We start from the raw sequence: 22,021 nt of genomic DNA, 5'->3' as shown, positions 1-22,021 counted from the left end.
TTGACTCGATATGATATTGTACAAGAATACACCGCGCAGCATCTAACTGGCTCCACGGACATCCCGTCGTACCCCACAATACTTTATCTCCCGGCTGTAGCACTGCAGCACCGCTACGCCGTAAGCGTAGCTTGGCTGGAATCCATCCGTCAAGCGGGAGCCCGAGCACCTGGAGATGTAACCTTTGAACAGAATACCAAGAGATATGAACACCTCCGGACTGGAAAAGCGCCGTGACATGATCCTATCGAGTCAAAAACCGCAGCAAAACATCTCCGATCCGAGCGCGTATCGCGAACGCAGCGCTGCAGGGCATCTTGAAGATCGCACGCGAGCAAGTGCGATTCACATGCCGTCATTCGCGACTATGCTGCAGCCGTGAGAACCAACCAGACTCGAAATCTGCCGCATCGATCGCGTTTCCAAATGCGATGCATGCCGAATGCGCGGTGGAAATTCTGCAGCGCGTGGTGGGTTCCATGTCGTCGAACGCGTGGGCGCGCTATTGCAGCGATAAGGGAACGGACCAGCTCTAGCAAAACCGTTCCCCAACACATCCGCATATCGGACCCTGGCGGGGAGTGGATCTTGGTCGCTTTGTACGGACCTTGGCCTGGCTTCTTAAATATGCATCTGTTTCCCTTGTGTTGCTGCATTCAAGACCGAGGAGTTCCACCTTGGACTTGAACACCAAGACTCCGCGATTGCATTCATATCTCAATATATATTTTGGTAGTGGCTTCGAGCAACAGCCAATACCCGGGATCCTGAACGTACACCACTGCAAAGATCAGGTGCACCTGGACCTTTGATTACCCCGAAAAGCCCCCACGTCATTCCTGCGGGGATCAGCAATCCTCCCAAGCAACACCCTCGAACTTAAACTTCATAAGACTTGTTGCAATCCCGTCTTTTACTTCAGCGACCAAGCATCTTTTTTACAACAACACCATGGAGCGAGTCAAGCGTTCAAAGGGTGCCCATTGGAGCAATAAGCTCGCAGTGGAGAATGACCCCAACCTCACCACTGCACAGCTTATGCTTTACAACCACGATCTCAAACCTGTAGGTTCACTTCTCGAGGGTGTCAATGCTTCTATCCTAACATATCATAGGTTGAACCTGCGCGTCGACAATGGACTGCCTGGAACTTTGTTGGTTTCTGGGTTGCTGACTCTTTTAACATCAACACGTGGATGATTTCATCCTCAAACATCGTCGAGGGTCTTTCTTGGTGGCAATCATGGCTCTGCGTCTGGGTAAGTAAACTAAGTGTTGTTGAGGCTACTATAGCTAACGCGAACACAGGTCGGCTACTCCATTGCGGCTTGTTTCATCTGCTTGACCGGTCGAATCGGTGCAACTTACCATATTTCTTTCCCTGTCGTCAACCGTGCTTCGTTCGGTGTCTGGGGAGCGTTATGGCCCGTTTTCAACCGTGCTGCAATGGCTTGCGTCTGGTATGGTGTACAAGCATGGATTGGAGGCACATGCGTGTATCTGATGATCCGCGCTATCTGGAATAATTGGCGCGAGGTATGTCTACACTTCCAAGGTCTTGGGAATCTTCTAACATCCTTCAGGCCGACCCATTGAACCCAGGTGCAGGTGGTATCACCAACACCATGTCCTCATCCGGCACCCACACTATCCACTTCGTGTCCTTCTTCCTCTTCTGGGCGGGCTCGCTTCCCTTCATTTACCCCCCAGTTCACAAGATCCGACATCTGTTCACTGTAAAAGCATATGTTGTCCCCTCTTGTGGTATCGCCTTCTTCATCTGGGCAGTCGTGCGAGCCAAGGGTATCGGCCCTATCGTCCACCAGTCCGGTAAAGCGAAGGGCTCTGAGCTTGGTTGGTTGATGGTCAGAGGCATTATGAGCTCGATTGCCAACTTCGCGACTTTGATTGTCAACGACCCTGATTTCGCCCGTTTTGCACGCAAGCCTTCCGACGCCTTCTTGCCACAACTCATCACCATCCCCGTGGGTTTTGCCATCACCTCCTTCATCGGAATCATAGTCTCCTCTTCGTCCTCCGTCATCTTCGGCGAGGCAATCTGGAATCCTCTGGATCTGCTTGAAAGTTTTCTCCAGGAAGACGCTGGCCACGGTCAACGATTCGGAGTCTTTGTCATCGCGGCCGGCTTCACGCTTGCCCAGCTCGGAACCAACATCGCAGCCAACTCCATCTCCGCCGGTACCGATATGACCGCTCTCGCTCCCCGCTGGATCAGCATCCGCCGCGGTGGATACATCTGCGCGCTCGTCGGCCTCGTCATGTGCCCCTGGAACCTCCTCAAATCGACAAACAGCTTCACCACCTACCTATCCGCCTACTCCGTCTTCCTATCCTCCATCGCCGGCGTCATGATCTCCGACTACTACCTCGTCCGCAAGGGCTACTTCCAGATCAAGGACCTGTACTCGGGCAAGAAGACCGGCGCATACTACTACAGCTTCGGCTTCCACTGGCGCGGATACGCCGCCTACATTTCCGGCATCGCCATCAACGTCGTCGGCTTCGCAGGCGCAGTCGGTGCCACTGTCCCCGCTGGTGCGCAACGCATCTACGACCTCAACTTCTTCTGCGGCTTCATCGTCGCGTCTGGCATGTACTGGCTGCTGTGCACCGTCTTCCCTATCCCCGCTACGAGCAAAGTGTGGATGGAGGTCGGCGACGAGATCACGGATATGTCGGTCGCGTACACGGATAGCGATAACGAGCGCTACGACGAGGAGGTCATGCACGGCAGCAAGGGAAAAGAGCAGTCCATCGGGGAAGCGAAGAACTACTAGTTGGGTAGTTGACGATATGATGGGTCGAATTTGCACGATTTAGAGTCTCGCTAAAAGACGGTGATGATGATGGTTTATGACAGCGTTTTGTTTATTTTATTTTGTATATCGATTTTTACGGCAGAGCGTTTCATGGTAGATGGATGGATCGATGGAAAAGGAAGGGGGTTCCTTGTACGGGAAGTTGTTGTTGTTGTTGTTGTTGTTGTTGTTGTTGGGAGATATACCAGGCCTTCTCTCAGGCCAACGATTCAATCAATCGCTTTTTGCTAAAATTATTTTCACATTTCCACCACAACTCCTTCACATTCCCACAACTCGTTCGCGCGTTTTCCACATTTGAGGCTGCTCCGCGGCGTACGCCCTTATCTCCACAATGCGCATTGATGTCACGCCGCGTCTGCGTTGTGTATCTCGCGTGTAGATCTCATGCGAGATCGTTGGGAAATCATGGGTCGCTAAGCGAGCTGGAGTAGTAGGATGTTCGCCACTGTAATACGGGGATGCGTGGGGGCTAGGCACCTTTTCTCGCTTTCCTCATTGGGGTTGTGAGTGAGTGGTCGTCTTCGTGGTGATCGTCGATGGGGACTACGCCGTCCTTTCACCTCATGCACGATCGATTGAACTGATTATCAGTAAAGCAGTTGGGAAAAAGACGTTAGGCAAATAATATGGAGGTATTATACTCGCAACCATAATCGCAACCACAACTACAATCGTATCCGTAAGCCTCGACCAGCCATCCGTTGGAAAACTCGCGCAAAAACACCTGACCGAGTCCACGCAGAGTATAAAACACCCACATTCTTCTCTCTCCTCATCAGTCTTCTCCCTACTTTTCCATCTTTGCAAACGAAAAAAACCTCCTGTTCAATTTCATGTCCTGCCTCTTCTTCTCTTCTCTAAAACATTGCTATACTGTACGGATGGCCTCTATGTGAAAAACGTGTGCCCACTGTGTGATGTCCTCTGTCTAGTCTCCGGGCTCAGTCAATACTCACTTGCTCGTTTGAAGCAAACCTACGCACATTATGTCCATGTCTCCTTCTTCTGGTTCCACACATCCTTTATACAAAGTTTGTCGGACCACGGAAATCGAGTCAATTTGGATGTATGGTGTCTCGTATGAGAACACTTTTAACACCTAAGTCTGTTTGTTGCATCTGTATATGCTAGGCGAAAATTTGTTACGAAACGAAAGGAAAAGTGTGGATAACATATGGATGTCGCGTTTCTTGCGCTATGACGGTGTACCTACAAGTGCTCAAGTTGTTGATTAACCAACTTGTTTGCTCGAATTGCGCTGGAGGAATTGCGATGTTTTGGAGTGTTTTAATGTATTAGTTGAAATGTTTTGAAGCATAACAAATAATACCAGTGCACGAAAGAGAACGAAGTCGGAACACTACAGCCTACATAACACATATCCCAAGAGCCAGCTAGCCGTCACCTCATCCTATGGCATATCCATCACGGCGGCTAAGACGTTTCAAGAAATCGAAAACTTAATATGGCAAACACAGGTCTGCAATCCATAGCCGGATACTCTCGCCGCGCTTCATGGAGGCGAAAGTGTTGCGGGGTTGGCAAAGTCGAAAAGTCGACACATAAAACTTGTGCATGTAGTTTTGTTTATATCCAGCCAGCCAGCCGGAACGCTAGCGAAAGAAGGTGAATGAGAGAGGGAAAGCTTTCAGGAAGTGATTTAATAGGTAGACTTGAAGTCACATGGAATATGTTGAAGTACGCTGTTACTTCTCAGACCGCGGCCATGAATTAATTGTATGGATTTAGAATTAAGAGTCATTACTTGTGTACAGTCCGGCCTAGTCTGAAATTGAATATCTACAAGCCACATGTTTTTGAATGTTTCCCATTGTTGCATATCGTCAAAACTGTTGGCAGATACCAATTCTTTCCCATACATAGAGATTATGTTGTATGTTTTTCTGTGGTAGTTCACGGCAAATCGTGGTCATAGGTCGGGCGTGTTTGACTTTTGGAAAGGAGAAGCCCAAGACATGCGTTGCCAAATAATCATTTTCCAAGATGACTGCTTGGAAAGTTGACATAGAACTGTTCTTCTTGTATGTCTGTTATCGACAAATTGGAATCGAGACATTAAAGCTGGTCCAATTGGTTTTTAAAGAAACAACTTGAACCTTCTGGAATTATACAATGAAAACCCGCAGACTCAGCCACAGACATTCACTAAGTATTTTATGAAATCAGAAACAGAGACACAGGCCATGAAGCCTGCTATGAGGACTTTTGATATAGAGGGTTTACAGCGAGGAAGACCGAGAAGAAGCCATTCCAACGTAGGCGGTCGCTTTTTGTAATTCTTTCCAGCCCGCCGGCACAACAGCACAACAGCATGACAGAATGGTATGGGTTTTTCAGTCCACCACACTGACCTTATGAATTGAATGGATACATCCATAGTTGAGATAGTAGAAGTGTAAACATCCTCTGTTTATTAAATTTCTGGACCTGTGGGCTCGCCCATATATTGACAGTGTTGACTTTTTTGTACAGCCGAATGTGCCTAGACAAGAAAATACAGAGAATGGTGTATCCAGATCCGAAACACGGCTTTAGAAGCGACAGAAGAGAACACATACATCGGCTGGTATAGTTTTCGTTTCAAAAGGGCGGAGGGTTTCATGCCTGTCGATATCAGACTTCTTCAAGAACAAGATATTCAACTCTTGGGGAGTAATCGCGCCCGTGCATGTCGCAAAACAGCGAGGCAGCAGACATACCACCCTCGTAGTGGGGATTTCTTTCCAAAGGAGGCGTGGCTGTAGTCTTGCTTCTCATATGCGTTTTTGATATAGTTTTCATGTCCGTTCATTTCCCTCCTTTTTCCAAATTTGAGTTCCAGAGTGCAAGCGCCGCACATGCAGTTCTCTTGAGACGTTTCTTAGATTGTCCACTCCAGACCCATTCCATGATAGCCTGCGTGTTTTGAAGAAGCTAGGGTTTGAAGTCAAGAAGAAGGAGAAGAGCATGGTGCAAGCAAAACTCGGTTTTAGAGGGGAGGAGGACAGTCCATTTCCTTTCCTATCTACCCTTCTGTTTTCCGAGGAACCGAGGAAGAAGACACATGGACCTTACACGCCTTCAGTTCAGAGACGAGCAGAGAAACAGAGCCATGCGACATACTGCATACAGTTTCTGATAATCTTTCTGTATAGGAGTTGACGAAGAAAGACACTCCAGAACACTATCCATCTCGATAAGATTTCGAAGGAGCAAAGAAAGAGAAGAAGCACATTCGAGAATCGCAATGAACTTTGAAATAAAGCAGAGAACAAACGATAACCCATTGAATGATGAATTTTAAGCAAAGTATGCTTGATCCTAGGCATGGAACGTAGATTGTATGATTTTGGGGGGGCGAGGGAAGAAGACGGGCATGTAATTTCTCTGCTCACTTTTAGAAACGAGAGAGCCATGGACCATTGCCATTGTTTTTTTGTATAGAGGTGAAAGAGGGTAAGTCCAGGACATTTGATCGTCGTCAACCTGTGGTTTTTGGAGGAGCGGAGGAAAAGACTCATAAGCGCTGAACATTCTCGTTTTAGAGGGAAGAAGACTGGCCCAGACATTGGTGAAAGTGTTGACACTTTCAGAAGAACGGAGAGCGAGAGCCATAGAGCGTTAGGTTATTTTGTTTGTTTTCGAGTAGAAGGAGACTCGTCCCAGACATTCCGCTCTTTATTGCTGCTTTTAGGGTAAGACAGGAGAGAGACATAGATACGTGTGCTACGCGGCTTTTGAATGAGAAGAAGTAGAAGAAGGAGTCAGAAACCCCACGACATATGAATTTTGTCGATTAGTTTTGTTACAGAAAAACCCACACAGAGACACACATCCGTTGTTGCCATTGTCTTTTCGAAAGAGCAGAAGGAGGACAAGTCGGACATTGCTCTTTGATATGTCCCTTTTGGAGGAACACAGGGAAACCTTCACATTGATGGCTGTGTTTGCCTTTTGTAGAGAGGAGGAGGCGCACACCAGAACATGTACATATATTTTCTGAATTTAGAGAAAAGCAACATACCACTTAGTCTCATCAATTCCAATTTTAGCGTTTTTTCAAGGTGTATGACTCCTTCTCCTCTGCCCAGGACATGCCTCCATAGATGGTACCTTTCAGAGGGTGGGCGGAGAACAAAGAGAGAGGCATAAACAATTTTTTTGTTCTTTTCAGGAGAAAGCAGAGGGAGAGACATCATCTTTCCACATTCCTTTTTCTAGAGACAAAAAAGAATGGAGAAGGCAGTACAGGACATCCTTCGTCTGTCCGTGTGTTTTCGATGGACCAGCGGAAGGCGGGGCGAAAGACATAAATGGTCTTTTGAGATGGTTTTGGAAGACCGGAGAAAAACAGAGCGAGAGACATAGGCGATTTCGACAACGTCTTTGTTGAGGGGGAGAAAAGCCAGTCCAGAATATTTAGAACGGATGGCGACTTTTCGGGAGCGGGAGAAGAGAAGGAGACAGACATACTCTGTATCTATCAAGATTTTGTTTATGAGACGAAACGAGCCATAGAACCACGACATTCAGTCTTTGAAAATAGGGAAGTAGACGTAAAAAGATAGATACAGGAAGAAGGAGAACACAGTATGAGAACCAGCGACTTTTATATCTCCCCAACGTATCACGTGCCCTGCACATCTATCGTCATTCCATTTTATCCCAATACAACCACCGTTCACCACAGCCACTCTACCGTTTCAGCGTCTTCTGCTTCTCCGCATCCCTAACCAACACCTCCCTCACAAGCAGCCCCTTCCTCCGCCTAACCCTATCCATATACCGCCTAGCGACATTCTCGCGATCCGCCAACTCACCCAGATCCTCCAGCTCGTCCTCAGTAAACGGCACCCAGAAGGGATCTTCATTCAGCATTTCGAAACCCGCGAAGCGCAGCTGCGGCGACGCAGAGCCCGAACTGCGTTTGCGGATCTCGTCGCTGAAGCCAAAGGACTCTGCAACAGGGAGCAGCGCGCTGATAGTGAATGTTTGATTTCCCGTCGTCGACGCGCTGGAAGAGGACATTGTCTCGCTGAGAATTGTGCCGCGACGGCGTGTCAGAACGGCGTATACCCTGCCCAGAACGTCGGTGGAGGCTTGGATCTCGCAGCTGTACATGGCGAGGAGCATTCTGGGGGACCAGTCGAGGAAGCCTTGGTGGATGGAGGAGCGCACGGCTTTGATGACTTCGCCGGTAAGACGACCGCGGTCTTGGGCGAGGAAGTTCTCTTCGCCTTCGGGGATGCTGATGTTCACGTCTTCGAGGAAGACGGCGATACCTTGGACGGGCTCGGCGCAGCACGGTCCTTGAGCGGTGGCGAGCTGGAAGGCGTATGTTATGGTTGAGGCGAAGGTGTGGGCGGTTGTAGAGCGATCGGGGGTGGCGTCGGCGTCTGGAGAGGCGGATTCGCGTAGCCTGCGTTGAACGTTAGCGTGATGTTGCAGTGAAGGGTCAACAAGAACTTACGCCTTGCCGCATATACCGGCACTGGTGGTGTCGACTAAGATATTTGGTCCTATTCTCCGTGGTCCGAAGGCTGTGATCTTCTCAATGACGTCTGTCCATATCTCTTTCTGACCCTTTGCTTCGGCGAAAGCATCGTTCAATTGCTTCTTGAAGTCGACGAGACTCAGCGATTGTCCAATCTCTCGTTGCTCCGCTTCCTCCATTCCATCTTGTTCGCCGCCAGCGACCTCTGGATGAGGATCTGCATCTGTCCTGGCCTCAGAATACAGCCTCTTGATAGCACCCGCGTTCTTGCTCAAGAACTCTGTCACGCTTGGAGGTAGAGGTCGTACCCGCAGACGGACCGAGACGTGCTTGCTTGCAGTGACGCCGATGACGGTACCTCGTGGCAGATTCGGGTCTTTGGGGGCGTTCATCTCCTCAGCCGCTACTGTCGACTCCCTATAAGGTACAATGGGTTCGCCAGCCTGTATCTCACACTTGGCGAAACGTTCCTTAAGGTCCTTTATGCATCGCTCAAGATGCAACTCGCCTGCTGTCAAAATGACGTGTTCTCCACTCGGGAGTTGCTCGTACTCGGCGCAAGGGTCGCTTTGCACAAGCAGCTTCAGACCCTTGATCATCTTGTCCAAATCGTATGGATTCTCAGGTTCGAGCGCAACACGAACGATGGGTTGGGTGCCCATTTGAACACCAGCGAGGTTGATCGATCCGGGCAACTGTGAACAGAGCGTTCCCGACTTGAGTATGTGACCTTCAAGTCCACCAATACCAAAAACAACACCAGCAGGAACCGTAGTCAGAGGCTCCAGACCGCGGCCCATCATAAGATACAACGCGGTAATCTTGACCTTCTTAGGCTCTGGAGCGGCGTGTGGATTTGCGGGTGTGAACTTTGGGTTCAGGACATACACTTCGTCGCCGACGTTTAAGGTGCCCGAGAAGATTCGAGCAAAACCTATGAGATGCTCCGCGTCTTCGTTCGTCTGAGGTGTCTGTTCCTCGGGAGTTTCGGTTTCACCAATAGCAGCAGAGCTGAGGGCATCAGTGATACTACCAACATCGGGATTCTCACCATTTGCGATGGCTTGCTGACGGGCTATCTCAGCGCGTTTCTTCCGTCCAAGTTCTCTAGCCTCTTCAGCGGTAAGTGCACCACCTCGTCGTTTGTTCTGCGGCAATTCGCTCTCAGGTACCGAGATCATCTTGCTGACATAGGCCACCATAGGAACGTCCTTGGATGTGTTGAAAGTCGTCATCGCATCCCGTACCTCTGGGGCGACGTAATCAGCACCAGGAGAACTGTCAATGAGTTCGGGCATCCTCTCAGCTTGTGCTTTGGATGGCGGAGGCAGGTACTCAGTGACGGATACCAGAAGAGCGGTTGAGAGGGGTAGCCAAGCTGCAAAAAGCGCTGTCAGGAGGGCGCGAGGGTCGCGCGACCGTAGAATATGAGGAGGGAGTTTGATATGGAGAGACTTTGTAATCTTTTCGACCATGGCAGGATCTCTGTTTTGAAGCGAATGAGTATATTGACTAAAGTACGTACAAAAATGCATGCAAAAGCATCAGCGAAGAAGGAAAGGAAATCCACGCACCCCTTCCCGTTGTTACCTCCAGTAGTAGCCTCATACAGAGCCCAGATGTTCTCCAAGACTAGTTGTACGAACATGGGTTTGAGATGGCGTCCTTTGAGATGCTTGGATCCGAGCACTCGTTTTGTCTTTGGGTCTAGGTAGAAGTCGCCCCATAGCACCTTCTCAAGGACGGAGCGTTTGATACCTAGCTTGCGCTCATACAGCCCAGCGAACTGCTTTACTGTGAAGGCCCAGCCGTCAATGGCACTGCCAAAGATGACATTGTTGTTCTCTGGAGCAAAATAAATGTCTTCATCATCTTTCTCCTCGTATTCTGCTGGAGTGTTGGTAGTGTCAATGCTGTCGCCATCCTCTAATACAGAAGATGAGTTTGTGTTAGTCTTTTCGGCAGCTGCTGCATTTAGACGTTCTTCCATCTTCTCGCGCCACCGGAGATCGTCCTCCATACGCTCTCCTTGGTAGAAGCTGCCCATGACGGCGTTTACTTGTTCGAGCAACTTGCTCAGATGTGTGTATGCCTCACCTGGACTCATCTTTAGTTCCGTGATTAGCCTGTCCATTTTATTGATCACGAGTAGAGGCTTGAGTTTCTCGATCCAGGACTGCCGCAGAACCGTGACGGTCTGACTGCAGACACCTTCTACCGCGTCTACAAGCACGACGGCGCCATCGCAGAGACGCGATGCTGTTGAGACTTCATAGCTGAAATCAATGTGTCCTGGCGAGTCGATCAGGTTGATCAAAAACTCTTTTTGTTCTGGCTGTGCCTCAGGCGCGGACCGCCGCAGCAGCGAAAAGTATAGCGAGATGGCGGATGACTCCATAGTGATACCGCGCAGCTGCTCATCTGGTCTCGAGTCGAGGTATCTTATCTTGCCGGCGAGCTTGGGCGAAATGATACCGTTTGTGGCGATGAGCGCATCCGTGAGGCTCGTCTTGCCATGGTCTACGTGAGCTAAGATGCAGATCGAGGAGAGAGTCAGCGGAGAGTCCAGCTTGAGGCGTTCGCGGGGGCTCGAGTACATTTCTTACGCCCTCGGCTGCCTGCTGCAGTGAGACCAGCTTCTCTGGTTGGACCACGACCATCGTGGATGATGCCTGTGCTTAGGCTTCAAACAAGGCGAATGCTGGTTGAGTAGCAGTGGGTGGCGTGGGCCGTCGACGTGCGTGTACCAAATGCGGTAAAATGAAAGGAAGGTGCGTGTGAGAGGGCAAGAGGCAGTTGCGATTCACTGGTCGCGGGCAAACTGAATTTTTGTGTGAGATCAGAAACATGTCTCACACAGCGGCTCGACCCCGCCAGGAGCTGTGCACTGTTCATACGTCAACATGTCACAGTAGCTCCCGCGCAGGGGTGCTCACCAAACTGTCTTTGCGTAAAAAGACCCGGGCAACTACCGTGCAGCAACAACTAGCCCTCGGTCGCTCCTTCCCTTGAGACATTGCTGTCCATGCATCCCGCTAGCCTGTCGCACCTGCACATCCCCCATAGCGCCTGCGGATAGCGACCAGACACCCCAGCCCGGCCATTGCCCTTGCTTTTATCCACGGCGCCATTGCTCGGTGTGAATGTATGACACGCAATGGCAGCGACCATGGCTGGCGCACAACAACCGCAAACGCCCTCCCCCACGTCGTCCTCCAAACCGATCCCCATCCGCACCGCTGGCATGAAGCTGGACACCTTCTCGCCGCTCGTGCAGCACCGAACCAACCCCGGCAAGGCCGCCAACCTGATCATGTCGCCCGTCAACCAGAACGGCTGCTTCGAGTTTGACCGCATCATCAAGGCCGGCAATGTCGTGAAGCGCACGCGAAAGACCAAAGTGAGTAGCCGCGTCTGGCTGTTGCGACATGCCCTAACACCTCCCAGTCGTGGAAGCCCATCCACATAGTCCTGCGCCCGAACTGCCTCTCTATCTACAAGGACAAGGACGAGACGAAGCTGCGTCACCAAATAAACCTCGCTGAAATCACAGCCGTTGCGCGCCAGAAGGACTCGAAGAAGAAGATGGACCACGTCTTCGGTATCTTCTCGCCTGCGCGCAACTTCCACCTCGGCACGTCCTCCGAGAAAGAGGCCCAGGAGTGGGTCGACCTAATACGCGCAGAGGCGCACATCGACGACGACGAGGACGACATGGTCCTCATGAGCCCAAATGGCGGTAAGAGAACCTTTACAGGCTTTGACAGGACCAAGAGGGAGAATATTGGCTCTAGCTCCTCAGAAGCAGAACTACGGCAGTCGACCTCCAAAACGCCAGCGACCATGTACAGCGCCCGTCGTCCCTCGCACACCCTCAACTACTCGGGCAACGAGCGCGGCTCCCTCTCCGACCTCGACTTCTCAGATACGGGATTCCCAGGCTCTGCCGTCTCGCTGCCCCGGCAAGCTGTACCGCGAAACCGCAATGTCAGCCAGCAGAGCAACATCGGTACCACACCCGACGAAGAGCGCGTAGTTTACCACGGCTGGCTGTATGTGCTCAAGTCAAAGGGCGGCGTACGACAGTGGAAAAAACTTTGGATTGTTCTGCGAGCCAAATCGTTAGCATTCTACAAAAACGACCAAGAGTACTCCGCAATCCTGATCATCCCCTTCTCAAGCATCATTGATGCTGTGGACATCGATCCGGTCTCAAGAAGCAAGCAGTACTGTATGCAGGTCCTGTCTGAAGAGAAGAATTTCAGGTTCTGCGCAACAGGCGAAGATTCGCTTGCGAAGTGGCTGGGCGCCTTCAAGAGCCTGCTAATCAAGAGGAAGGAAGCTGAGCAAAAGCGTGTGCATCAGACTTCAACGAACACAGGCAACGCACAAGCTTCACAAAAACCAATCGCGATACCGAACATGCCTCCACCATCACAATCTCTTGGCACCAAATGAACGGTGCTCCACTGTAACAACGACTCACCAATGCTCACGTCAACCCAGATCCTTGTACATACTTTGACACCGACTTTTTCTTCTGTTGTTGTAACCCCTACTACCAGCTTATCCAAGCGAGCCAATATCCAGTTCGCCATACGCGCTCGTAGTGTCGTATTTGCCTTTCACGACTATTACGATTTACGAATTTCTTATCTCGTCTGTCCTTCGAGGACTCGTTGCTTTATACCTTGTTGGGTATTTGCAGGTTTCCGATACTATACTTTTCGAATTGACCTTCTGCCTGTAAGCTAGTTAGTTGTGTAGTACAGCTTGTAATGCCGCCCTTGAGCTGGGTTTGATTGTAGAATTCTATATGTTGATAACATCAACCATGATCCCAAGGCTGTGCGCATGTTCTGACTCTGAAGACACAGCCACATGTTCTCGCCTTCGTCCGCGGCTCACCGGCGCTTATATCAGCCATCCGCTGCAGGCTGCAAGGCACTCTTCGGAGCCAACCCCGACGAAATCCGCGAACTGTCTAGCACCCCGCATGGGGGCCGTCTCCTCGGACCTGCACCGACATGAACTCCCAACGAACGCTTGACAATGCTGGGATTAAAAATGCTCACACCCGCTCCTCTCGTCGCTGCCGAGAAACGTCAGATCCAAATCCGTGAACAGCTACAATATTTCACCGCGATTTCCGCAATGCAACCCTGTCACCGACATCATCTTACGGCTGCGCCGTCAGCTCAGCTCTTGTGACGCCAGACGTGAAAATTACAACCCTTCTGCCTGACGGGACTCCGAGGCCGCTATCCTACGCCGAATCGGTTACCGAAACAAGCGACGCAGTCGACCTGTCAGTGGGCGTCAATATGCCATTGGCTAGGCGAGGCGAAGGCGAAGGCGATGTGAGGGCGTTAGGCTTGAGGCTTAGAGCATTTGCCGCATTGGGAAGTTTGATGCCTGGTGGATGAGGTGTGGTGAGGGACTTGTCTGTCGGTGAGTAATTCTTACTCTTGCTGCGGTTGTTGAGGGCTGCTCTGTTCTTAAGATGGTTGGGAATTCGCTGTTATTTTGTTCTGGTTTGTATTCATTTTTTTGTTGCTGAGTGTAGAGTTGTTCTTTTTGAATTGATTTACTAGAACATATCTTGGGCAAGAGCTGGAACATTGTATCTTGGTAACATTAGTTGTTCGATATACTTCGCCTGTTCTTGCGGCTGGTACTATGGCTTCGAACGAGCGGGTACCGTTGTTGGACGAAAAGTCTCAACACGCCGATCAGGTTGGCAGTCAAGACAGTGCGGCGATACCTCACTCCAGCCATGGACATAGGAGGCACAGCAGACTAGCGTGGGCGATACTCCTGCCGTTGTTCTGCATTGCTACTATCCTCGGCATCTCCAGTCTATACACCATCCAACACTCACGGTCCTCCAACTGGAGTGGATCTAGACATACTCCAGTTGATGAGCGCCCAGCTACAACATCCAATTACACATGCGTTCCAGGACAGACATGTTGGCCGTCGACTAGCCAATGGAGCGCCTTCAATCAGAGCATCAACGGACATCTCAGGCTCACCATACCCTGGGCCGCACCGTGTTACTCCAACTCAACTAGCAAAGAATGTCAAGAGGTCTCAAAAGACTACATGGATGGCACACCACGAAGTGCGCACTACGGCTCGATGGAGTTCCTAGACTGGGAGACGTGCGGACAGTCAAACTGCCAACTCAATTCTTTCTCCCCGTCGTCGCCTGTGTCGGGAACGTGTTCGCTGGGAAGACTGTCGACGTATCATGTCGAGGCTCACACATCGGATGACATTGGCAAGACATTGGACTTTGTTCGAAAGCATGGTATCCGCGTCTCAATCAAGAACACCGGACATGACTACTTTGGGAGGTCGAATGCTGCCAATTCGCTCGCCATCTGGACACACAAGATGAAGGATGCAAAGTATCACAAGAAGTTCCAACCTCGAGGATGCAAGACGCGCTATGAGAATATTGGAGAAATTGGTGCGGGTATACAGGCGCAAGAAGCGTGGGAGTTCTTCGAGCCCCTCGACATGATGGTCACCGTCGGTGCTGTGGGCTCGGTGGGCATTGCTGGAGGTTTTGGTCAGGGAGGAGGTCACGGTCCGCTTGGTCCCAAGTACGGCATGATGGTGGACCAAGCGGTCGAGTTCGACGTCGTTACTGCCGATGGCAAGCATCGCACTATCAACGAGTGTTCCGACCCGGATCTCTTCTGGGCCATGCGAGGAGGCGGAGGAGGCAACTACGCCGTCCTGACATCCTACAAATTCCAGCTACACCCCGCGGTACCTCTCAACGTCTACAGCTTCCAGGCGAATTTCCCCACACCAGATGGCGATCTCGACATCACCGAGTCCAAAGTCCACCGTGACATCGTCCAGGCCCTAGCCTCGAACCAAACCCTCTTCTCCCAACATGGAATGGCAGGCTACAACTTCCTCCTCCCAGACCACATGGTCTCACTGCAAATCCTCCCCTCAACAAACACATCCGCAATCCGCGCCCTAACCGCCCAATGGCACGACTTCCTCACCACCTACCCAGGCCTAAACATAACCGAAAACAAATACCACACCTTCCCCAAATTCTCCACCTGGCACACCTTCACCCAACGCCCCTCAATCTCGCGCAACGGCCCCGTCGGCCTCGGACTCTTCGAATCCGGCCGCCTCCTCCCCGCCCCGCTCTTCCAAACGCCCTCATCAATAGACACCCTCGTCTCCGCAGTCGTAACCGCGATGCAATTCTCGCTCACAAACCGCAGCGGCGGCGGCGTCCAACTCTACGCCACCGGCCCAGCCACACACCCCGACAACAGCAAGACCGGCCTCAACCCCGCGTGGCGCTCCGCCCTCTGGCACGTCGTCATGGGCGCCGTGTGGACAACCGCCACGCCGCCGCAGGTCCGCGCGCAGATGCAGAATACGGTTTCGGCGGCGATACAGCCGTTCAAGGCGTTGACGCCGGGGGGTGGGTGCTATGTGAATGAGGGGGATTGGACGGAGGAGAATTGGCAGCAGGCGTTTTTTGGGAGTAATTACGATAGGTTACTTGGTGTGAAGAGGAGGTATGATTCTACGGGGCTGTTTAGCTGCTGGAAGTGTGTGGGTTGGACGGGGTATGAGGAGTAAGTCTTTTTTCGTTTTCCGCGGCTTTGGAGAGAGAGGCTAATCTTTTGGGCAGTCCGATGTACTCGTGTTACTCGCAGAGTGGGAGGGAGCCGCGGCCGTCGGTGCCGCTTGGTCCGGTTGGTTGAAGTCATTTGGGTGCTTTGTATATGGGATGTGTGGGTTCTCTAGGCGTTTGCGTTATAGAGGGCTGGTCTCTTCTGGGTTTGGTTTGGTTTGGGTTGGTTTGGGGTTGTCTTAGACGTATCGCTGATGGTCCATGGCTTGCATGTATACTACTGTCTTCATAACATGTCGTCTTGGTTCGTACATCTCGTTCCACACTTCTTCCCTACTCTCTCTCTTCCCACTGTCTCCACTTCTACTCCAAGCATATACGCACTGACATTGACACTCCTCCTCACGTCTCTGCTCAATCAACCTGTCATCCATCTGTCATCCCGGTACACACACACACGCACACCACTTCCAAATTATAGTAGTTATACTCTCCCACACCATCACATCCAGCGGTATAATCGCTAACATCTTCCAAACTCACTGCGTCAACCGGTTCCACAGAAAGTTCCGTAGCTGCCCAATGGCGCCGTCGTTAAGCGTCTGGTCGCACGAATTCGACTCAATATGCTGGAACAGACTCGACAGCTGGGGTAGTCTAATCCCACACTCCGGGCAGTGGAACGGATCGACCTTACCGTAGCGGTACTCTAGATCCCAGCCACCCAGCATCTCAGAGTGGTAGTCCTGGTCTATAAAGGCACGCCATCTATGGCATTCTGCAGCGAGCATGTATAGATCAATTCGGTCAGAATTGCTACAGACGCCGCGCTCCGCGTGGATGATCTAGTGTTGTTAACACTGAATAGATTGCCTTGAAGAACAGAAGTCCCGGGAAAACCTGCCATGCCACCGTATGTTTTGAACATTTGCGGGCAGTAGAAACATTCGTAGTTCGCCGCGCGGTGTGTCAGTTCATGCTAACCCAACCAGTCAATAAACAGACTACAAACATGCACCCACAGCTGGAAACGCCCCATACCTGGAAAAGATTGTCTGGTGTGCCAAAGTGGCGCTCGCACTGTGTGCACACGTTGTGGTCATCGACATGTTCCCAGTACCCGTCTGAATTGGACCCCCAGAGAGATCCACTTCCATCGTCGCAGCCTTGGCAGACTTCTCGGCAACTGGTTTGACGACAGTGTTGGAGTAGATCTTCCCACGATTCACCATCAAAGTCGCACGCTGGGCATTCGTGATGGCGCGGGGAATTGCGGAGGTGTTGATGGAATGCATGGTAGGTCTGATACGACCTGTTGCAGCGATCGCACCACCTGCGGTTGTGAATACTTGACGGACGCCAGAATAGGGGGGGTTTACGCACACCTCCATTGCATCTGCGCTCTGGCTCCAAGTCAAGTCGTGGTATAGTGAAGAGTGGATAGCGAATAGATCAGCGAGAGTTAAGAAAGGTGGAGTGGGTAGAGAAAGAGTGTTCAAGTGATTAGTGGCAGGGTCCACGATGGCTAGAGTGAAATCACGTGGCCAGCTCTTGTGCTTAAGAAGAGTGGTGGACTGGGTGACCAATTGTAAACTTCTCAATACGTCGATTGTTTTCGTCCGTTCTTACTAGTTATTGTATCAACTATTCAAGGTTGGGAAGACGCGTTAAGAAATAGAAGAGGCTGGGGAGACCAAGCAGGGGTCAACTGAGTCTTATCTCCCAACATCAGCATCACAAGAGGAATAGGAGAAATAGTATTCTTTTGTTTTGATACCATTTTGAAAAGCCTTTTAAGAATGATGCAGCGTACCTGGTTATCTGGAGTGTTCGGATGGCTGTAGATATACCTCTTGCCGCATCAATGCCGTTTGACGGGGCAACCATAGTGATGAGGACGACTCCGGCGTAAGCGCGATAAGTATGTCGTGACGTCGTAAGTGAGGCTGGAAAGAAGGTCGGCAACATAATGTCTAAATCATTCCAGATACAGCTAGATCCAAACATGCCAAATATGTATGTTCTTGATTTTTGAAGTAGCAGACAGGTCTACTGCTTGTCAGCTACAAGATGCGGATTCCTCTTGGTCTGCAGATGATAGGATAGGTACACCATGCCAAAGACAAAGGGACCGGGATACGAGATACTATACGAGCTTGGCCGGATGATTACAATCGCCGTGTGAGGTTTGGACTCATGTAACTCTTTCTTGTAGTCCCTTTTATAAGACGCAGTAAGTCGCCGTTCGATATGGCGGGATCAGGCTTCGCATTTCCGTTCGGAGTATTTACATTGTCTACGATCTTGGTAGTACAGGAAGGAATTGCATGGCGAGAGGTCTCCCACGATAGGGTGAATCTCCAGATCAAGTCAATCGTGATATCTCCAGTTCTCATCCGAGGGGTTAGTTGAGCTCTAGGGCAAGATGGAGTGGCAGAATCTCGTTAGGTATTGTGATAGACTACACTATCAATTTTGTGACCTTTACTTACCTGTGTTATCGCCTCTCTTGAGTAGCATGAGTCAGGTCTTGTCAGTGGCAATTGTGAGGCTGCAGCAAGCTCTAGCAGACGTGGAGGCAACTTCAAAAGGCTACGCAAAGCGTCATCGTTGGTTCTTGTCGAAACATCTGCAGCCATGCGAGAGAGTCCATAACACAAAGGAACACGATGTCGAGATTGAGGTCTTCCATCGCGTTTGTCCGGATTGGCGATCTCTCGTCTGTTGCATTCCATTGTATTCGATGGTGTTGTAGGTCCCGCACGAGCCATCCTGGCTGCGGCAACCTAGCTTCACCTTCGTCACTCCCCAACGTTACTTAAAACCACCACGCCCGCTCTCAGTCGGCTTCATCTCTCCATCTCCCCCCACATCCAATCACCCCCAACTCAACCACGCAGCAGCTCTTACATTCACTCTCTTTACAAGAATCTCTCCCAGCTGCAACGCGTACACCGCTAGACTCTCAGTATGTCGGCCGAACCAGACTACAAGGCTCCCAAGCCAGATCTCTCAAAGTACGTTTGTTTGCCACCAACTTCAGAACAAGATGCAGCTACTAACAAGCTGCAGGGACCCCTCAGGTGCTGAGCGCAAAGATGTACTTATCACCAGCTAGCTCTCCAAGTCCCCGCTTACTGACACGCCACAGGCCGATGAGACAGCAACGGCCATTCTCAAGAAGAAGAAGAAGCCCAACTCGCTGATGTGAGTGCACGGCGAGAATCAAGCCTGGGTCCGCACACTGACAAATCGCAGCGTCACGGATGCCGTCAACGATGACAACTCGATTATCGCCCTCTCAAACAACACCATGGAGACGCTGCAGCTCTTCCGCGGTGACACTGTCCTCGTCAAGGGCAAGAAGCGCAAGGACACAGTACTCATCGTACTTGCCGATGACGACCTCGATGATGGGTCAGCGCGGATAAACCGAGTTGTTCGCCACAACCTGCGGGTGAAGCACGGCGATGTTATCACCATCCACCCTTGCCCGGACATCAAATACGTACGTGTCATCGACAGAACCCGCTTCTAGCTCAAAGCTGACTAGGTCATACAGGCCAAGCGCATTGCAGTTCTCCCTATCGCAGACACAGTCGAGGGCATCACCGGCTCGTTATTCGACGTCTTCCTCGCCCCATACTTCCGCGAAGCATACCGACCTGTGCGTCAAGGCGACACCTTCACAGCGCGTGGTGGCATGCGACAGGTCGAGTTTAAGGTCGTGGAGGTCGACCCACCAGAGTTCGGTATCGTTGCGCAGGACACAGTCATCCACTGCGAGGGCGAGCCGATTCTGCGTGAAGACGAGGAGGGCAACCTCAACGAGGTCGGCTATGACGACATCGGTGGTTGCCGAAAGCAGATGGCACAGATCCGCGAGCTCGTCGAGCTGCCGCTGAGACATCCTCAGCTCTTCAAGTCCATCGGTATCAAGCCCCCACGTGGTATTCTCATGTACGGGCCTCCTGGTACTGGTAAGACGCTGATGGCCCGTGCCGTCGCCAACGAGACCGGTGCTTTCTTCTTCCTGATCAACGGCCCCGAGATCATGTCGAAGATGGCTGGTGAGTCGGAATCCAACCTGCGAAAGGCCTTTGAGGAGGCAGAGAAGAACTCTCCCGCGATCATCTTCATCGACGAGATCGACTCGATCGCACCCAAGCGTGACAAGACCAACGGAGAGGTCGAGCGCCGCGTTGTCTCCCAGTTGCTCACCCTCATGGACGGCATGAAGGCCCGCTCGAACGTTGTCGTCATGGCCGCCACCAACCGACCGAACTCGATCGACCCTGCCCTTCGTCGTTTCGGCCGATTCGATCGCGAGGTCGATATCGGTATCCCCGACCCAACTGGGCGTCTGGAGATTATGCAGATCCACACCAAGAACATGAAGCTCGGCGACGATGTCGACCTTCAGACAATCGCTGCTGAGACGCACGGTTACGTCGGTTCCGATTTGGCGTCCCTTTGCTCCGAGGCTGCCATGCAGCAGATTCGTGAGAAGATGGACCTGATCGATTTGGATGAGGACACCATCGATGCCGAGGTTCTCGACTCGCTCGGTGTCACAATGGAGAACTTCCGCTTCGCTCTCGGTATCTCCAACCCCTCAGCTCTCCGTGAGGTCGCTGTTGTCGAGGTTCCCAACGTCCGATGGGAGGATATTGGTGGTCTTGAGGAAGTCAAGCGCGAGCTCATCGAGAGCGTGCAGTACCCCGTGGATCACCCCGAGAAGTTCCTCAAGTTCGGCATGTCTCCTTCGCGAGGTGTGCTCTTCTACGGTCCTCCCGGTACGGGTAAGACGCTGCTCGCCAAGGCTGTTGCCAACGAGTGCGCCGCCAACTTCATCTCGATCAAGGGCCCTGAACTGCTCTCTATGTGGTTCGGTGAGTCTGAGAGCAACATTCGCGATATCTTCGATAAGGCCCGTGCCGCTGCACCTTGCGTTGTCTTCCTCGACGAGCTGGATTCCATTGCCAAGTCTCGTGGTGGGTCTCAAGGCGACGCTGGCGGTGCTTCCGACCGTGTTGTCAACCAGCTTCTCACTGAGATGGATGGTATGACATCGAAGAAGAATGTTTTCGTCATCGGTGCCACCAACAGACCCGAGCAGCTCGACAACGCTTTGTGCCGACCAGGTCGTCTCGACACCCTTGTCTACGTCCCTCTGCCCGACCAGGCTTCCCGTATCAGCATCTTGAAGGCTCAGCTCCGCAAGACACCTGTTGCTGACGACATCAACATTGAGTACATTGCGTCCAACACGCACGGCTTCTCCGGTGCCGATCTGGGCTTTGTTACCCAGCGTGCCGTCAAGCTCGCCATCAAGCAGTCCATCTCGCTGGACATTGAGCGAAGGAAGGAGCGTGAAGCCGCTGGCGAGGATGTTGAGATGGAGGAGGACATTGAGGATCCCGTCCCCATGCTCACCAAGGCCCACTTCGAGGAGGCGATGCGCTCAGCACGCCGATCCGTGACGGACGTTGAGATCCGCCGCTACGAGGCGTTCGCACAGTCGATGAAGAACTCTGGCGGCTCGAGCTTCTTCCGCTTCCCCGACGCGGAACAGGCGGCTGCGGGTGAGGCGAACACATTCGGCAATGCTGGAGAGGACGAGGATCTGTACAACTAGGTGGGGCAGAGTTGGATTCTTTAGTGCATATGAGATTCACGAAAGCATGGCTTGGTTTGGCGCTTTTTCCATGCCCCAGGCTATGCTGCCTGCTTGCTCTTTCGGGTTAGATGGAAGAGTAATTGCGGGCTGGCGCTTTATGGGGGCAGCCTGACGGGTGATGGGTATGGGTAGTTTACGAATATGAGAAAGTTTATGAGAATTTATTCTGAAATCATTGTTTTTTACAGCTGTGTGCATTTATCTTGTTGATGAGTCCTTCTTAAGAAGACATGGATAGTTAAAATAGTCAATTGAGAAAGATATTGACACTTTGATTTCAATGTATACATGTCATGTCATGTCATGTATTCATTTTACTCGACCTATACTTGTAATGTTCTTCTTTTATTTTTAGTTTAACACAGAGTAGTTTTGATGTCTAG

At 51.5% G+C, this 22,021-nt stretch overlaps 7 protein-coding genes across 7 annotated transcripts; 5 read left to right on the top strand and 2 right to left on the bottom strand.

The window, feature by feature from the left end:
• The first annotated feature begins 49 nt into the window (after positions 1-49).
• P153DRAFT_369267 (uncharacterized protein) lies at positions 50-459 on the top strand. The gene has a single exon (XM_033668720.1). It carries the CDS (start codon positions 206-208, stop codon positions 380-382), a length of 177 nt encoding a protein of 58 aa, XP_033520962.1. The 5' UTR covers positions 50-205; the 3' UTR covers positions 383-459.
• Positions 460-666: 207 nt separating this feature from the next.
• P153DRAFT_322608 (uracil permease) lies at positions 667-3,069 on the top strand. The gene is made up of 4 exons (XM_033665181.1): positions 667-1,065; positions 1,116-1,259; positions 1,309-1,536; positions 1,584-3,069. The coding sequence occupies exons 1-4, from the start codon at positions 952-954 to the stop codon at positions 2,796-2,798; spliced, it is 1,701 nt and encodes a 566-aa protein (XP_033520961.1). The 5' UTR covers positions 667-951; the 3' UTR covers positions 2,799-3,069.
• A 4,274-nt stretch (positions 3,070-7,343) lies between these two features.
• Positions 7,344-11,183, bottom strand: P153DRAFT_369265 (P-loop containing nucleoside triphosphate hydrolase protein). Its single transcript, XM_033668719.1, has 4 exons — positions 10,935-11,183; positions 9,912-10,879; positions 8,314-9,822; positions 7,344-8,262 (listed from the first exon to the last, which is right to left on the bottom strand). The coding sequence occupies exons 1-4, from the start codon at positions 10,995-10,997 to the stop codon at positions 7,539-7,541; spliced, it is 3,264 nt and encodes a 1,087-aa protein (XP_033520960.1). The 5' UTR covers positions 10,998-11,183; the 3' UTR covers positions 7,344-7,538.
• A 122-nt stretch (positions 11,184-11,305) lies between these two features.
• On the top strand, positions 11,306-13,183 carry P153DRAFT_322600 (PH domain-like protein). The gene is made up of 2 exons (XM_033665180.1): positions 11,306-11,737; positions 11,785-13,183. The coding sequence occupies exons 1-2, from the start codon at positions 11,495-11,497 to the stop codon at positions 12,793-12,795; spliced, it is 1,254 nt and encodes a 417-aa protein (XP_033520959.1). The 5' UTR covers positions 11,306-11,494; the 3' UTR covers positions 12,796-13,183.
• Positions 13,184-14,016: 833 nt separating this feature from the next.
• P153DRAFT_297372 (FAD-binding domain-containing protein) lies at positions 14,017-16,088 on the top strand (the record flags this gene model as incomplete). The annotated part of the gene is made up of 2 exons (XM_033664153.1): positions 14,017-15,959; positions 16,016-16,088. The coding sequence occupies 2 exons, from the start codon at positions 14,017-14,019 to the stop codon at positions 16,086-16,088; spliced, it is 2,016 nt and encodes a 671-aa protein (XP_033520958.1).
• A 409-nt stretch (positions 16,089-16,497) lies between these two features.
• On the bottom strand, positions 16,498-17,221 carry P153DRAFT_297855 (uncharacterized protein; the record flags this gene model as incomplete). Its single annotated transcript, XM_033664180.1, has 3 exons — positions 16,498-16,803; positions 16,842-16,937; positions 17,000-17,221. Coding segments are annotated over 3 exons (624 nt in total), but the record flags the coding sequence as incomplete, so codon positions are not given.
• Positions 17,222-18,851: 1,630 nt separating this feature from the next.
• P153DRAFT_369256 (AAA ATPase) lies at positions 18,852-21,769 on the top strand. The gene is made up of 5 exons (XM_033668718.1): positions 18,852-18,975; positions 19,031-19,058; positions 19,110-19,165; positions 19,217-19,466; positions 19,521-21,769. The coding sequence occupies exons 1-5, from the start codon at positions 18,929-18,931 to the stop codon at positions 21,594-21,596; spliced, it is 2,457 nt and encodes an 818-aa protein (XP_033520956.1). The 5' UTR covers positions 18,852-18,928; the 3' UTR covers positions 21,597-21,769.
• The last annotated feature ends 252 nt before the right edge of the window (positions 21,770-22,021 follow it).

This window comes from Dothidotthia symphoricarpi (genome assembly GCF_010015815.1).
Source record: "Dothidotthia symphoricarpi CBS 119687 unplaced genomic scaffold P153scaffold_17, whole genome shotgun sequence".
NCBI lineage: Eukaryota > Fungi > Ascomycota > Dothideomycetes > Pleosporales > Dothidotthiaceae > Dothidotthia > Dothidotthia symphoricarpi.
Note: the sequence above shows the minus strand (reverse complement) of the source record. Positions and strands in the feature narration are given on the sequence as shown.